This window comes from Brugia malayi (genome assembly GCF_000002995.4).
Source record: "Brugia malayi strain FR3 genome assembly, contig: Bm_v4_ChrX_scaffold_001, whole genome shotgun sequence".
Lineage (NCBI taxonomy): Eukaryota > Metazoa > Nematoda > Chromadorea > Rhabditida > Onchocercidae > Brugia > Brugia malayi.
The window spans coordinates 13,435,250-13,451,053 of NW_025062479.1; the positions used below are offsets into that span (position 1 = coordinate 13,435,250).

Below are 15,804 nucleotides of genomic sequence, written 5' to 3' on the forward strand. Positions count from 1 at the left end.
AATTAGTATAACATATAGGAATAATCATTAATGGAAAATAGATTAGGAGTAATAATAATACGTAATAAATCATAAATGGAAAAAAAAAGTTAGGGAGATAAAAACAAAATTTAATTCATTTAACTTATGTTTTGTAAGTGTAATTGTCAGAAAACTTCCAGTTGAAAAGATAAAATGATTAGCGGAAAGTTTATTCATAGCTTTAATTCTATTATAATTTGAATGAAAAAAAAATTCTTTTCAACAATTCAAATTTCTCATTCATTGAATCACTTTTTTTTTTTTTTTTTGTTTCTATTTTGAACCACAAAACCGTAATAGATTAGATTGCTATTAATTATGAATATAAATATGATGACTTTTGTTGTATTTAAGATAACAACTGGTAATTTCATCACAAAGAAGAAGAAAGAAAAAAGAGAGAATGCGGTAGAATAACAATTATAATTTGACAAAAAAAAAAAAAAAAAAATGTGTTTCGAAAAAAAAATTTAATAATTATGAGAATTATTAATACAAACTTGTTTTGAACATGTTAGACAAAACAGAAAGTAGTAGAATCAAAAATGAAATTACAATCAAGTATCAATTTTAAACATAGCTAAAGTACTACAGATGAAATAAATGAAGCAATAAGATATAATTTCTTGCAACAAATAAACTTTAATCATAAATTTCAAATATAATCCTATTTGTTTCTTTTTTGGATAAAAATGTCAACAAATCGAGCAACATATGAATTTAATATTAAAATAATTTCAAAAAATTGTAAAATAATTTATAACAATAAAAATTTTGAAATAAAAATTGGAACAGAGATGCTCTAGGATAGATGAATATTAGATAGGAGCGCAGGCATTCATAAGCCATTCGTACTCTTTTTTTTTGCCTGTTTCCAATAAATAAGGACCAACTTTTTCAAAACACATTGTATGATAACGGTTAAACCATTCAACCTGCAAAATTATTAAAATTTATAAAAAAAATTTCGGTCAATTTGTATGTTCTCCATGAAATATATTTTATAAGACTTTCAAAAATTTAAATAAGTGTAACATATGGAGATTAACCACTGAATTTCTGCATAAATATATTTCGCAGTGGATTTTATAAATAAATTTAAAATCCATATTTCTTACAGCATTTACAAACAACTAATACTATACTGATAAAAATTACTGACAACCACTATGATTTCATGAAATTGCAATAATGCATAACTTCAATTTTAAATTTCAAATATATGGAAGCACCAAAATTCGATTAATGAAATATGCATAATAGAAAGTTTATCGCCTAATTAATAATATCCTGTTTATGTGTAACGATAAGAATACAAGCTTATGAGTAAAGTTAGGATAGCGCTCAAATGTTTATTCTAAAGTATCTTTTGATATATGTTCATTCCTAGTAAAAATAAGAACTAAAAAAAGAAAAAAAAAATAGTCGAATAACATATCAATTTCAATTTTAGCACCAGTTTAGCCCTACCTTTTTAAGAACCAGAAAACAGGAACGAGAATCCAAGCAGTTGTCTAATTTTGGTTTTCGATTGTATAGAATAACACAGATAATATACTGTAGCGTTATGTTTACCTCCCAACTAAATCACATAGAAAATTAACGATTAGAAATAACAATTCTTAAATTATTACATCTGCTACGTTAACTAATTGATATTTTTCCTAAAAACTACAACGACTGATGAGATTTTGATGTCTTTTTGAAAGTTTGCATCAGAAATTGGACATAAAATTTACCTCTTCTGTTGTAAGTGATGTTTTATCCACTAAAGACTTTTGTATTGGTACCAAGGTTAGCGGTGAAAATGTCAGAAAATTTTCCGCACCTGAACGCATTTTGTCAGCAGTTATAACCTGAAAAAGAGAAAAAGAAAACTTGTCCAACTTAAGCAGTATAATTAGTTCACGACTAAAACTAATTTTCTTAATTACATGAATAAAAAAGATTGATGAGAATTTTACTTGACCTATTTATTTTAATTTTTTTTCCTACAGCATTACTGCTCCCTAAAGATCGATATTTGCATAAAAAATGTCGCACCAATTATTTGAATATCAAAGAAAAGATTAGTCCCTTTTCAAGATTTAAAATATACAAAAAAGCCATATAAATCTTTTTTTCATCAGGATTTTTAAAAATCACGATAGATCATGATAAATAAATATTTTCGAGATAATCAATTTTAAAAATTATTTAGTTCTCACAATTTTCCAAAACAATTATTTATCATCAAAGTGACCTCATAACAATTTTCAATTCTTATGCCCCATTTGCCTTCAGCATAGAAACCGGGCTCAATTGTTATTATATGTCCTTTATGGATTCCACCTTCTTTCTCGTATTTGCGAAATGTAATACCAACTAAAAACAAGAACTGAATTTACAAATAAACTAACAAGCTAAAAACAAAAAATTCCGAAAAGAAATATCGTTTAATAGCCAAAGAATAAGGACCTCACACATGACTAAAATCTTTTCAACTATTTTCATTCATTCATAAAACATCAATTTACCTGGTGCTTCATGCACATTCAAGAAATGTCCAACACCGTGTCCTACACCATGCTGAAAGTCTAATCCATCATTCCAGAGATATTGCCTTGACAGTGCATCCATACGTATTCCTAAAAATTACAACAAAAAAAAAAAAAAAAAAAATTTAGAAGGCTAAATTAATTGTCACATATTTGACGAAAATTTAGACAAATCTAGAGAGATGCAGCAAAATGAATATGAAATCAGAATATATATTATATATATCTGAAACTTAACCAAATTAGAATGCTAGATTAAAACAAAAAAATTGAAATAAATAAATTTTACCATTTACACCATCAGGAAAAATGAGCTTTGCATTAGCAATATGTCCTCTAAGGACCAACGTAAACATTCTTTTGAATTCCATATCCTTAAAATCAGGAAAAGCAATTGTACGTGTTACATCGGTTGTTCCATCACTGTAACTTTCAAATTTTGATTTACTTGTCAACTTCGAAATAACACTATGTCATTTATATGAGAAATTATTGAAATTACCGATAATGTCCACCAGAATCGATTAAGAACATGCAATTTTTGGTTAGCAGTTGTTTACCCGTTGCTGGAGTACTTTGATAATGTGGCAAAGCTGCATGCTCATTCAATGCTGCTATCGTTTTGAAACTTAAATCAACAAAAAGAGGTTGTCTACTACGAAATGTATCCATTTTCTCACCAGCGGCTACCTATAAATATAAATATGCTTCATAATAAATTTTATAAATAATATAGGTAAGTATAATAAGTAATAATTATTAAGTTAAAAGTTAAATAAACGTACTTCAGTAATTTCTTTTCCAGCAGCAATCTGTTCTTCCAACCAGACAAGATATTCAATTATAGCAGCACTATCACGGATCTAGGAATAATATTAAAGGTAATATGGTTATCATATTTTATAAAAGATATTTTCTCAAATTCAACAAATGTTTTTCAAATGTATTGACATTGCAAATCAAAATTCTTAGGAAAATTCAACTAATAACTTAATAATCACTGAATACCTACTGAAACATCTAATGCTAGAGTATTATTTTAGAAATTAGATATTCAATTATACCCAAAGTTTAGTTGTCCATTATCAGAAAAATCATTCAATGTCTGAAGAATTTTGCCATTTTAACGAAAATATTTAAAATTAAAACTTACACTTGATCGTCTCATCCCACTTAATTCTGTTTCATTCTTTATAGCTTTTATAAATTGGATTGGTGAAACTAATACTATGCCATCATTTGATTCCACTAAAGATCCCAATTCATAATTTGTTGAGTCTGGAATACAAACCTGTAATAGAAGATAAATGATTACAAAAGCAGCTAATAATAAAACTTCAAAAAAAGGCACCTTAATTCAAATTTTCAAAAATCTCTATAAATTTTTGACATCACAGCCCTATGCAACAAATTATAGTTCAATTCTGAATGAAAATATAGTATTTCATGACAGTAATTTATAGAAGATATTCAATTTCATTTTTAAAAAATCAACCTTACTTCCTATCAAAATCACCAAATCATTCAAACTCTCGATGCAATGATTTCGATTTTATTCATTTGTTCTTTCATAAGTATTAAAGTATTACTGATGAATTAAACGAACTAAATCAACTTACTTTGTACTGTCCTTTATGGCTCCGAAGCCATTCTCCAATCCATGCACTTGCTTCGCTATATTCATGAATGATAATGTTTGCTAAATGATTCGATACTGCACTGTTTAATTTTCGTTTACTGATAAATAAATGTACCTCATCCGGAGTCATGAAAATAATCGCATAAACAACTGGATTATATGGTATATCTGAACCACGAATATTCAATAACCCTGAAAACTGAAAAATTGCGATATTATAGAGCAAGTTAAAAAAAAAAAAAAATCGAAATTCTACCATAATTCAATAATTTACTATTTTTTCGAAGATTTTTTTTGAAGATTGATAGATTGGTCTTTTTTTTCATTAACTGATTATTATTGTCAGTGATAAAAAGACTTGAGAATCATTTCTTCACTCAAATATAAATGGGTGCAGGTTAACTTAGATACTAAATAACTGTACTGTTATACTTACAAGAAATATCATCCAGGGCGGTAAAAATTGCTGTATTACAGCCTTTTAAGTGTAATTCATGCCGTATTTTCTCAATTTTCCTGCTTGTTTCCATTCCATGTTCATTTTCATTCATCACTAAAATCTGAAATTGAAAATATGATGACATTTGACAAGAGTATAATGCAATTAAAATATGAGTACATCGTCCACTCAGAAAACAACTAGTATTGATCTGCACGTGGATATTACCTATTTTTCTAACGTTACGTAAACAAATATTCAATTCTAAATTGAAAAAAAAAATTGAATTCGATATATGAAAATATATATGAAGCTTGAAGAGGTATGATTTGGGCTTCTGCCTAAACAAATATATGAAATTCACCTTTCCAAAATATTCTTCTGGTCTATCATGCCATACATAATCGACCAAGTTACCTTTCAAAGGTATCACGCTAATATCAACTTTCTTTAGAGCAGAGATTATTTGCAATGCATCAGCTAACCAAAGATCAAATACAAAGAATATTAAAACCATACGATGACAAATACTATAGTATGTGATAAAAAATGAACGAAGTAATTTTCATTTCGAAAAATTTCATACGCATATAAGGATATAAATCTAGTATGTTCATTATGCAAATACTAAACTCAATTGTAACCGCATTAAAAAACAAGAAAATCATAATTTATGAATGATCAAAAATATCGTACCATACCGGTACAGTTGTGGATCAAAAGCTATTCGACTGCCCTTGTGTAAATTTTGAATCATCCAGTCAGTTGTTGAAATTGCATTTGGAACACCATCCTTCATCAATTTCCATCCTGGTTCCAGTTCAATTTGCGCCTAAAATTCGGATTTTGAGAAATATGTTGAGCAATATGAGATAGTCAAAAATTGATAAATTCAACTAAATTTGTTTTCAAACAACGCAGGATGACCTCAATAAAATTGAACTATTATACCTGTATAAAATATCTACCATCAGTCCAAACCATTGCTTCTTTTGGTGTTATTAAAGCAAATGCATTTGAACCAGAAAATCCACTGAGAAAACGGACACGAAAATCACGTTTCGAAATATATTCACTCTGGAAAATATCACGAACAGTAAGGTTTATTGGAATATATGTATTAAACGGTTGGTAAATTAGTTTGTGAAGGACCGAAAGATCATAGATGCAAGATCTAGAATGAAACTACCCATCGCACAGAATAGAATTTTGTTTTTTCTTATCTAAGAAGTTATTTAACATCAGGCTGCATAGATTTAAAAGACTGTACGCTTTAGACTATATTTATCTTTTATTAAAAAATCGTTCATTCTTTGATTAAACTATTCATATTACGAAACAAAATAAAGATATACCATTTAGATCAGGAAAAAACAAAGAAAAGAAATTTGAGAATGATAACAAATAGAAAATACACATAATGCATAGCCTCTGATTCATTACATCTATGACAAAAGGCAAGTTGAAAGAGAATAGCAAACATTTAAAGAAACTGATAAATGTTAGACAAAGACAAAGTATAATACTCTAAATAGAATAAAGTGGAACAATCAGAACAGCATACTCTAGACGTTACCTCAAACTTCCCAAACTTCAAGAAATGAAACAAAACAATTCCTAAACTGATTTTGTAAAACGACACTTATTTCCGCCTATAAAAGCACTTGTTTTTCATAACTTGATCCCTCATTTATAGAATAGTTAATTAATTAATACTTTTTTTTGTAAATTTATACTAAAACCCATTATCCATTACCATCAATCACTTCGTTCCCATCTCACGCAATAAAATTTAAACAAAATTTCAAATAAAAACAAAGAATTATAAAAGGACATACTTGATGAGCATCAGTACTTGGTAACAAATAAGCATCAAGAGCACCATTAGCATTCTTAACAATATCATCATGTGTGAATAGCTCCCTAAATTTTTCCAATTTTTTATTCACCATGCCATTTGCTAGATCCATATTTTTTGAAATCTATAATATGGTTTGTTAAATTAAATGGAAAATAAAGAAAAATTAAAAGTCTTCAGAATGACAGAAAATAACTTTGAATTCAAATGTCCTAATTCAACCAACATTTCACTATTTCCTTAAAATGAGATTTATTTACTTAAGTTACTTGTTACCAATAAATCGCAGATATAAAACACGCTATAAGTACCGAAATAAGAAATAACAAAAAATCTTTCTGAAATAGAATTAAATTTGAAAATAGTAGTGAGAAAAAAGGAGAAAAATTTCATATCACAGAAAAAAAAAGGGCGGAAAGAAAACTGAGCTCAAATTAAGCTAAGAAATTGTTAAATTTAAGTGAAAAGAATTTTGAAAATGGAATTACACTTACAATTTTGCAGTAAGTGAAAGTGAACAAACAAAAAGTGCGAAAAACTGTCATGTAAGGTAAACAGAACGGTACCAATGCTACCAATGAAGTATCATGCCAATTGTACTACTGCTTTAACGTCGAAAAACAAATTATCTGGACCTATGATAAAAATTGTACCAAAATAAAAAAAGAAGCCTTCCGGGCACCATCAACCGTGAATTACCACTGAACATTATCTCCGGTACTTCAACTAGTGCAATCGGTGATGCAAGATAGGACGGTGGTGTTAGTGTTCGGCAGATTGGTGCCAGTGTCGGTTGATATTAACTTAGTGCTTTTGCAAAGAGCATTTCAGATAAGGTTGAGGGTTGCAAGGTTACTACGTACTATAACGGTTGAAATAATAGATCAATCATGTCGATGGTTGAATTGGAAACGATGATTCATTTAGATTTTCTTGTTTATATAATTTTGATAATTTGCTGTCTATTTCACCGATAACCATAAAAGTATTGGAATTTTGAGAAAAGCATTATTTTTTAATCAAGTGATATCTCATAATTAACGATATACTATAGAGTATAAAATAATTTTGTTTTAACCTTTGACATTTATTAATTTTGCTTGCTACATTTTAATAAGAATTTGTACCATAATTTCCCTTTCCCTTTTTCTTTTAATCTATAGAAATTCTTTTGCAGAGTTTTATTTTTTATTCGTAGCGAATGAGTGAATAAAATAATGGTTGATAATGAAATGATTGTGCATGATAAAGCTCTCAGGAAACAGCAACAGCAGGAAAAATCATCCATTTATCAACCTCAATCATCCTCACATACAAATGGACGTAATGAATTGTCACCAGTTGAAGTTTTTTATTTAGATGTTATATGATTTAAAAATTTTCCGTATTATTAGGGAATAAGAATAGTAAGAATAAATGTTTCATAACTGATAATAATTTCATAATTAGCCATGTTTGAAAGCAGTATTTGCTATCAAAATAAAACTTACTGCTCACATAGAATCTTTCAATAAATTTAACTTCATTCATTAAAACTAATTGCTTTGTGAAACACTAAATTTGAAAATAAATGATATTGTTTTTGTTTAAGTGCTATTCGTTATGCTAATGCAGTTGTATTCTAGTTGAAATACGACACAGGACAGATCATTCGGAACGGGCATCCAACAATCGATCTCGAAAATTAGTCGTAGGAAAAGAAGATGAACGGGTGAAAAAAAATTTCTTGCAATTTTGGTATTTTTAATGATGCAAAGGAACATCATGAATGTTCCTTATTAATTAGTGCTTTCAACATGTATTTCAGGTTATAAGTGGAAAATTCGATTTTGGTGATCGAGACGAAAAGCCTTCATTTAATATCACTTTACCACTTTTGAAAGAAGTAGCAGCGTTTCATTTTTTTTTTACAAAATTATTGTTTAATTTCAGAAGTCAAAATCAATAACTTAAGCGAATAATTTGGACAAACAAAGTTTCTTTTTTTTTTCAATATAATCAGTGAATCACTAATTTATTAGGTTGAGAGCAAAGAATGGACAATTGATGAACTCAGAATATTGCACAACTGTATAAATTCGTAAGTTAATTGTTAATATTGAGGGTTTTCATCCAACTTATTGAACTTGAATAAATATTCATGATTTTATTGCATTTCCTTGCTTTCTTCATGCATTTTTAAAACCCGTAAAACTTTTTGATCCATATATAAGGAATTAAGCATTGGATTATGAAACCGTGGAATTAAATTTTAAAAGCATATCGTTTCTTTTCTGCTATTCCAATGTTTTGGAATGCAAGATCCGAGTGAACGATGTTACATTGGTGTTAGTGTGCATTTAATTTTTTGTTGATTTGAGTTTTGTTAATTAAAGTTAAATGAAAACATTTAAAAGATATTCTATCGTTTGATTTTATATGCTATTTAGTTATGGTATGAATGACAATTGCCTTTTCAATGCAACAAAAAATATCCCAAACCGTTCGACGCTTGATATACAAGAAAAAATTTCTGGAATTCGTGAACTGACACGGCTGAGACACGAGATGCGAGTTGAAGCACGAAAGACCGAATGGCTGAAGAAAGTCATATTACCTTCTAAAACTAGTGAGGTAAATTTTCTTTTTTTTAATATTGAATTATATGTATATACTTAAGGTAATGTTAACGGCACAATCATTTCATCAGCGCATTGAGCGCTAATTTTTTTTTTAGGATTCACGATGGTTTATTAACTCTTAGCTGACCTGTTTGAATTCTTCTGAAACAGCTATGGAAACTTTTTGTTGTTTATCTTTGGTTACTTCTTCGGGATGATAGACCATACGGATTGAAGAATTATGGAAGCTAATATAAATGAACTATAATGAATCATTTGCTTCATAAAACTAACATGTTTATACATCATGCTGTGTATTCGTTGCACATCCATTTACTTTTGAAGAAAAATTATAAACTGCTTTAAGTACAAAAAAAATTTTTCTAGATCCAAGATTGGTCGAACGCTGTTCATGTTATTCAGAATAGAAAACGCCGAATCAATGATTATACTGATTCGGCTGTCTTAGTGAGTTTTTTTCTTGCTTTTTTCTTTCGAAAATTATAATTTATAATAATATTGGGTAGAACTGGAGTTGTTATTCATAATTATTCTAGAACAATCTAATATTTTTATATTTTTGGCCATACAATTATGTATCAGATTATTTATGACGAAACAGTTACGCTTCATAAGCTAAAACTAATTTCATTTTTAAATAATGCTTTTTAAAATTTATCACGCCGCTGTATATTAAAAAACATGAGTTCCTCACTTACTGAATATAATAGTTCTTTCAATTGAATATTTTTTCCATAGTAATAGATTAAATATAGAATCTTACTATATAATAAGTATCACCCGAAAGAGTGTTGATTTCAGGATTATTTGGCACATGAAGTTAAATGTCGACCAGCATCTGTGGATACTAGAAAATATTTCAGGGTAACCGACTCATCCTATGCTCCATGTGCTAATAGAAGACAGATTGTTGATTGTGCCGATTATTATCGTTTTTTACAGGCTTGTCTTTCGGGAACGGCAACAGTGAGTTGTAAACCTTTTGGTTAGTTTTTTTTTTTTTTTTTTTTTCTTGTATTCTATTTATAATATATCAGTTAAAAGATCGCATCATTAAAGTTATTGAAATATCGTGCTGGGTTCAATTTGATTCACAAAAATTTTTTTTTTTCTGGTAAAGATGACAGATCGAAAATGATTAGATGTTTAGGTGACCAAATACTTCGGGTTAAGTCGTCTTAGTAGATTTAATACGTCGAACATTTATTCGATTTTTATAATTTTACTAGTAAATGATTTTTCATCCCTAATTTTAAAGATTCTATGCTATTTGAATCCATCTATCTGAAAATCATTATGGGTCGTTTTCTTTACAAGTTTCTAATTTGACATGTTTACCCTATCAAGTAGCTTTTGTTTTATCGAAAACTGTCCTGTTTGTTTGTCTTTCCAGTTTTCAATTTTTCAAGATAATCAAAAGTCTGAATTGCAGATTCTGCTATAATTTTGAATATTTTGGAAGAAATTCAAAAAGAAGTTGATGATCCAAAGCATGAAAAAAGGCGACGAATACTGGCTGGAATGTTTCGAAATATACAGTCCGGTGATTTGTCTGATTACGATTTTCCAGATACAACTGGTAGTGATGACATGTTATGTGTACAACTGAATCCTTTAAATTTGATGCGTGAAATGTTGGAAACAGGTAATGAGCAGTCTTAATGCTAGATCTGATATAGTTTGCTAAATTGTTAAAAGTAATGCAGTATTGATTGTGATAATATATTTCACTGAGGTTGCTGTGGAAGAATATTTCTTAGCTTTTAGAGATCTATCACTGATTGATGATAATCCAAAATAGAAAACTTGATATCATTTTTATCCAAATTGATACACATTTATCAATGAAGGGACTGATAATTGTAGAAAACAGGAGTAATATAATAGTAATTCAGAAGTCGTCATCTCTGCATGTATATTCTTCCAGAATCTCCGGCATTTGATAACCAACAATAGTGTATTTCTCAATTTTACATTCGATTATATCTTGTTGTCGAACCTTCAATTGGGATTTAATTTGAGAAGTAAATACAATAATGAGTGTCGAATTTTAATAAAGGATGAAATAATGAATATTAAAAAGTAAACAATGACTCTCTCTTATACTTCGCTACCTGGAAGAAAACATTACTTCTTTGAATAGACTTAGATTAAAAGACAGAAGCGAAAGCAAAAAACGCAAAAGCAATGTCATATTCAATTGGCATATAGAAATGAATGTATGAAGTATATTACGACTAAATCTACTTCCGTACTTATCTCTGACTTGGAATTTACCTCTCGCGGATGGATATTCTCGGTGATAAGGTTTTTGTCCTCATCAATAAGCATCAATGTTCTATATTCATGTCGTTGTTTATCAATTGGTTCGCATTGTTCGATTTCTTTTGCCCTTTTAAAAAATCTCACTCGTGGTTGTACATACTGCAAAATAGATCTGAAGGAATTATTCATAGGTCAAAAGAAAAGTCAAAGGTCACAGTTAGATCACAGTATATCGATATAAAAACAAAAGATACGAGTATAAATTACAACGATAATAATAATGGATGAGGTATCATATCTATCGTAGTAAATGAAATATTGAAAAAACAAACAGTTATTTGATTGATTTTATTTATAACCATTAAACATTTATGATATTCGATCTTTCAGAATAACTAATTTCTCCTTCAAATAAATTATTTTTATTCTTAACGTGGTTTTAGCTCGGAATTTATTTTAAAATGTATTCGAAAAGTTTGACAAATTTGACTGGGCACCTGAAGTGTATCATGTGATGAAACTTCTCGACTTTTGCTTCCTTCCCAAGTTTCTTTTTCATTTTGCATAACTTCTTCAACTTTTTGTATTGATTCCTATTGAAAATTGAAATCAGTTTATTGATTTTTATATAATATTGACTGATCAGTAAATGGCGGGTTTAATATTATTTTCAATTTAGATTCTTTGTAAAATCAAATTTAATATATTACAGGAATTTAATTTTTATCAATGCCATTAATTTGGCTGATTGTATAATTTAGCAAGAAGATAATACTGTTTGAGAACACTGTGTTTCTTCAGCAGTTTGTGTTTGATTGGATTTTGTAATTTCCAAATTCTGAAAAAGAGAACAATAGGAAATTTCAGTGAAGGGTTAGCGCTTGAAATAAATGGTAAATTAGTCTTTGAGAAGTTAATTAAAAATGATAAATTGCTCACGGCATAGTAGATTGATGCTAAAACCATATATATATAAAGCGTTCAATGATTAGCTTTTTATTTCCATTGAAAAAAAGGAAAAACAAATTATTTGATTTTAAATGTAGGATTATTTCTGTTGTATCAAATGAGTTTGCTGCTTCTTTTTTGATAATATTTTTTTTTTTGGAAAAATTTCTGTCCATTCTTTCATTTTCCTTTTTTCTTAATCCTTTTTTTATTCCCAGTTATTAAACCATTGAATTGTATAAATGGTATAAGGAATCAGTTGATAAGTCATTATTGAATGATTACTTTTATCAGTGATAACATTTAATCATTATCACAAACGGTTTTAACCTAAATATATTCTTGCCAGTCGTAAGCTTTTTTATTTCTTTCGTGATATTTAAAAGCATTCCATTTCATTGAAAAGTTCATGTGTATATTTTATAATTTAGTAAGTTTTTATAATCGATTAGGACGTTAATTTATTAAGATTTTACGATTTACAGGTGTTTGTTTTTGAATTTCTGCTACAACTTCTATTTGTTTTTGCGGCATTTTTTCTGGTGATTCATTAAGAATAATCGTAGATTGTGTATTTTCAAGTTTCATTTGTTGAATTTCCTTTTCTGAGATATTACGACTCTGTGGTACTATCTGTAATTCTTGTTATTTTTCAGTTAAATTATATATTTTCATAGAAATTACACACATTTCTAAAATTTTTGAAATTGACAATAATTAAACCAATTACAAAGATCATTGATTCATAAATGACTAGAATATTAATATAAAATGAATAGTTGATGAATTGGAACTATGATTAAGTCCAGTTGTAATGTTTTAAAATTTAACTAATCTTTAATTCTAAAACTATTCTCTTTTCTTAATTATATTAACTTTCCAATTAAAGAAAAAGAAAACTTTCGGATCGTCTATAAATTTCCCGAACTTTGCTTTCTTTTTACATGCGCATAGCGGTAACAACAGTAACAAAGTTATAATTATCACTGATAAGGTAGCAATCATCACTTGAATGTTGAACCGAATGCTATCAGTATTAATCGGACTGATCAATCGATGAAAAAATCTGCGTAAAATTATTACTGACTAGAAACTTAAAGAAAAACCGTATGAAGTTTCGACTACTTCAAAACGAAGTGATAACTAATGTATAGATAATTAAATCCTAAAAGTAGTAGCAGCTTTGAAAAACGAAATTAAAAAACACGATTGTATTTGAGTTGTATTATATTTTATGATCATTGATTAATTATATGATTATTTTGTGTGATTTATCAACAATAATTTATGTTGCATGGAAATTTTTTTTTCTTTTTTATCAAAATAAAAATGCTTTAACATTGAAAACTTTCAGACAAAAAAAAAACCACTGAAAGTAAATACCATCTGTTTGCCGACTTATTTATTTCATCAAAATTAATTTTTTAATTTATCAATTTCCTTAACTTACCGAAAATCAATAAGCTGAACTGATTAAGATTTGATTAATATCCATCTAAAATTTAAACAATGACATAAATCATTATTTATAAAAGTAAACCTTTTTTGCACTTACTTAAGAGACAGAAGTGTAAGATAGGAACCGACCACCTCATAGGTAATCATTAACAAAAATTAGCTGTGCTGCTTTGCTACGACAGCTATTTAAATAGCTTCAGAAATTGAAAGTGTTAAAAAAAAAAAATCTTTTATATTCCAAGAACTAACAAAATCACTTTACGTTAGTTAACGGTTAGTTGAAAATATGTAGTGATTGAATATAGAAACTTTTATGTTTCACTCGTAAATATGTAAAGCACATATAAACATATAACATAAAATACGTACAATGAGCAAAAATAAATATCATATTTGAAAATATTTTTGCAGTTTCCATTTTTCTCAACGTGCATCATAAACCATCACTGAAATAGAAAACTTTTTATTCTTTAGCATTGATTAATCTCTAAGTGTAATATTCTCGAGAACATTAAGATGATTTCCAAAGTCAGAGCTATATAAGACTTCATGTTTTCCACCATACATTTCGGGCTGGAAGTTAATTTTGTTAAAAATTTCTAACGAATTCAATCTATTTATTTGTCACAGGAGAAGTAAATCATGCAAAAATTTATTTATGTAAAAGATTTTCCAGAAAGCAGCATTAATATTAGTAGTTCGATATTTTCATTAAATGATTAAAAGGAAATTGAAAAATACTATTACAATGAAAAGAACTAATTTAGGTAAAGTGTGATGATGCTCAAATCAAACACCGTGTTCCTAATAAAATATCATTTTCCGAAAGAACAACTACGGCCAAAAAGATTAATCATTTGTGAAGCAGAAAAAAACGGATAAAAGTCCGCACAACAAAATACAACCAAAAAACAGCAAACTGACATTTTAAAACATTTTCTTTGTTAAATTGTAAGCAAAACGAATTCCTGCAACTTACACTTCCGGCAACGTTTTTTATACAATATCCTGTAACCACATTCTCGACATCTGATCGCATCCTTTGGACGGATTTCATTCTCGCTGTGACATTCTCAAAAAAAAAACAAAGTTTAAAAAACTTTAGGAAATAAAAAATCAAATGATCACTTTTAACTTCCTTTAAAAAAGAAAAAGGAAAAAATATACCGACCAAACTGAAATCAAATGGACGACAGAAAGAAAAAAAAGAATCAGTTCATGATTATATTGATTTAATCCATCATTATTTAATCTATGTACTAACCTCCACAAATGTAGATCATGCTATTAGTCTTTGCTGACCCACCAGCACTTGGAGTTGGAGTTGAACTGCCTTCCATTACTAAATTATTTTCTGAAAACGAAATAACAAAAGAGAAGAAATCTGCAATAACAATGAAAAAAATTTTATAATTACCAGTGTTAAAGCCAACACAACACATTCAAAGCATAAATATCTGTTTATCAATTGCTTCTGACATTTAACCCTACAAACAAATGTGTAAAATAAATCATTCCAAATACTTTTTATGAAAAATTCATTTCAAAGAAATTTTATGTCTCTAAAAAAATACAAATGAAAAATGGAACAAAAATCCACAACCATACTACAACATTCAACAATTTGTAAATTAAAAGGACAGCCCAACTAAAGCTATTAATTCAGCGTACATATTTCATGGAAGTTCAATTTTAATGCGGTGGCTCCGTGAAATCCTTCACCTCTAAAGCATCAAAAGTATGTGGTAATACTTAGTGGCGACACATTTGCGCATAGCATTAATTATGGAAATTTGTGCATTTTGTAGTGATTGCAATAGTGAAACTATTAAAATAGGTTTTTTTTTTAAAAAAAATATTTATCTTCATTTATACCAAAGTAAGAACGAAAATTAAATAACCAATAATCAAATAAAAAGCACAATTCATAATCAAAAGGCACAATTAAATGCACTAATAGCAGCATATTAGAATGAAAAATCAAAATGTTTGCCACATTAAATAATTATTAAAATTTA

General features: G+C 28.2%; 4 protein-coding genes across 4 annotated transcripts; 1 reads left to right on the forward strand and 3 right to left on the reverse strand.

Annotated features, from left to right (window-relative positions):
• Positions 1 to 839: 839 nt before the first annotated feature.
• Bm6170 (metallopeptidase family M24 containing protein) lies at positions 840 to 6,606 on the reverse strand (the record flags this gene model as incomplete). Its single annotated transcript, XM_043074732.1, has 14 exons — positions 840 to 956; positions 1,761 to 1,877; positions 2,264 to 2,385; positions 2,538 to 2,648; positions 2,848 to 2,981; positions 3,061 to 3,248; positions 3,344 to 3,421; positions 3,712 to 3,849; positions 4,178 to 4,389; positions 4,634 to 4,757; positions 5,001 to 5,116; positions 5,333 to 5,468; positions 5,588 to 5,713; positions 6,475 to 6,606. The coding sequence occupies 14 exons, from the start codon at positions 6,604 to 6,606 to the stop codon at positions 840 to 842; spliced, it is 1,851 nt and encodes a 616-aa protein (XP_042930666.1).
• A 1,105-nt stretch (positions 6,607 to 7,711) lies between these two features.
• Bm10384 (Uncharacterized protein) lies at positions 7,712 to 10,777 on the forward strand (the record flags this gene model as incomplete). Its single annotated transcript, XM_001893532.2, has 8 exons — positions 7,712 to 7,817; positions 8,120 to 8,205; positions 8,302 to 8,379; positions 8,516 to 8,574; positions 8,924 to 9,107; positions 9,482 to 9,562; positions 9,917 to 10,100; positions 10,548 to 10,777. 8 exons carry the CDS (start codon positions 7,712 to 7,714, stop codon positions 10,775 to 10,777), a joined length of 1,008 nt encoding a protein of 335 aa, XP_001893567.1.
• A 229-nt stretch (positions 10,778 to 11,006) lies between these two features.
• On the reverse strand, positions 11,007 to 13,933 carry Bm14820 (Uncharacterized protein; the record flags this gene model as incomplete). The annotated part of the gene is made up of 7 exons (XM_043074733.1): positions 11,007 to 11,114; positions 11,393 to 11,539; positions 11,878 to 11,973; positions 12,156 to 12,218; positions 12,812 to 12,961; positions 13,229 to 13,394; positions 13,884 to 13,933. 7 exons carry the CDS (start codon positions 13,931 to 13,933, stop codon positions 11,007 to 11,009), a joined length of 780 nt encoding a protein of 259 aa, XP_042930667.1.
• Positions 13,934 to 14,209: 276 nt separating this feature from the next.
• Positions 14,210 to 15,126, reverse strand: Bma-rpb-12 (Uncharacterized protein; the record flags this gene model as incomplete). Its single annotated transcript, XM_043074734.1, has 3 exons — positions 14,210 to 14,232; positions 14,766 to 14,858; positions 15,051 to 15,126. 3 exons carry the CDS (start codon positions 15,124 to 15,126, stop codon positions 14,210 to 14,212), a joined length of 192 nt encoding a protein of 63 aa, XP_042930668.1.
• Between the last annotated feature and the right edge of the window lie 678 nt (positions 15,127 to 15,804).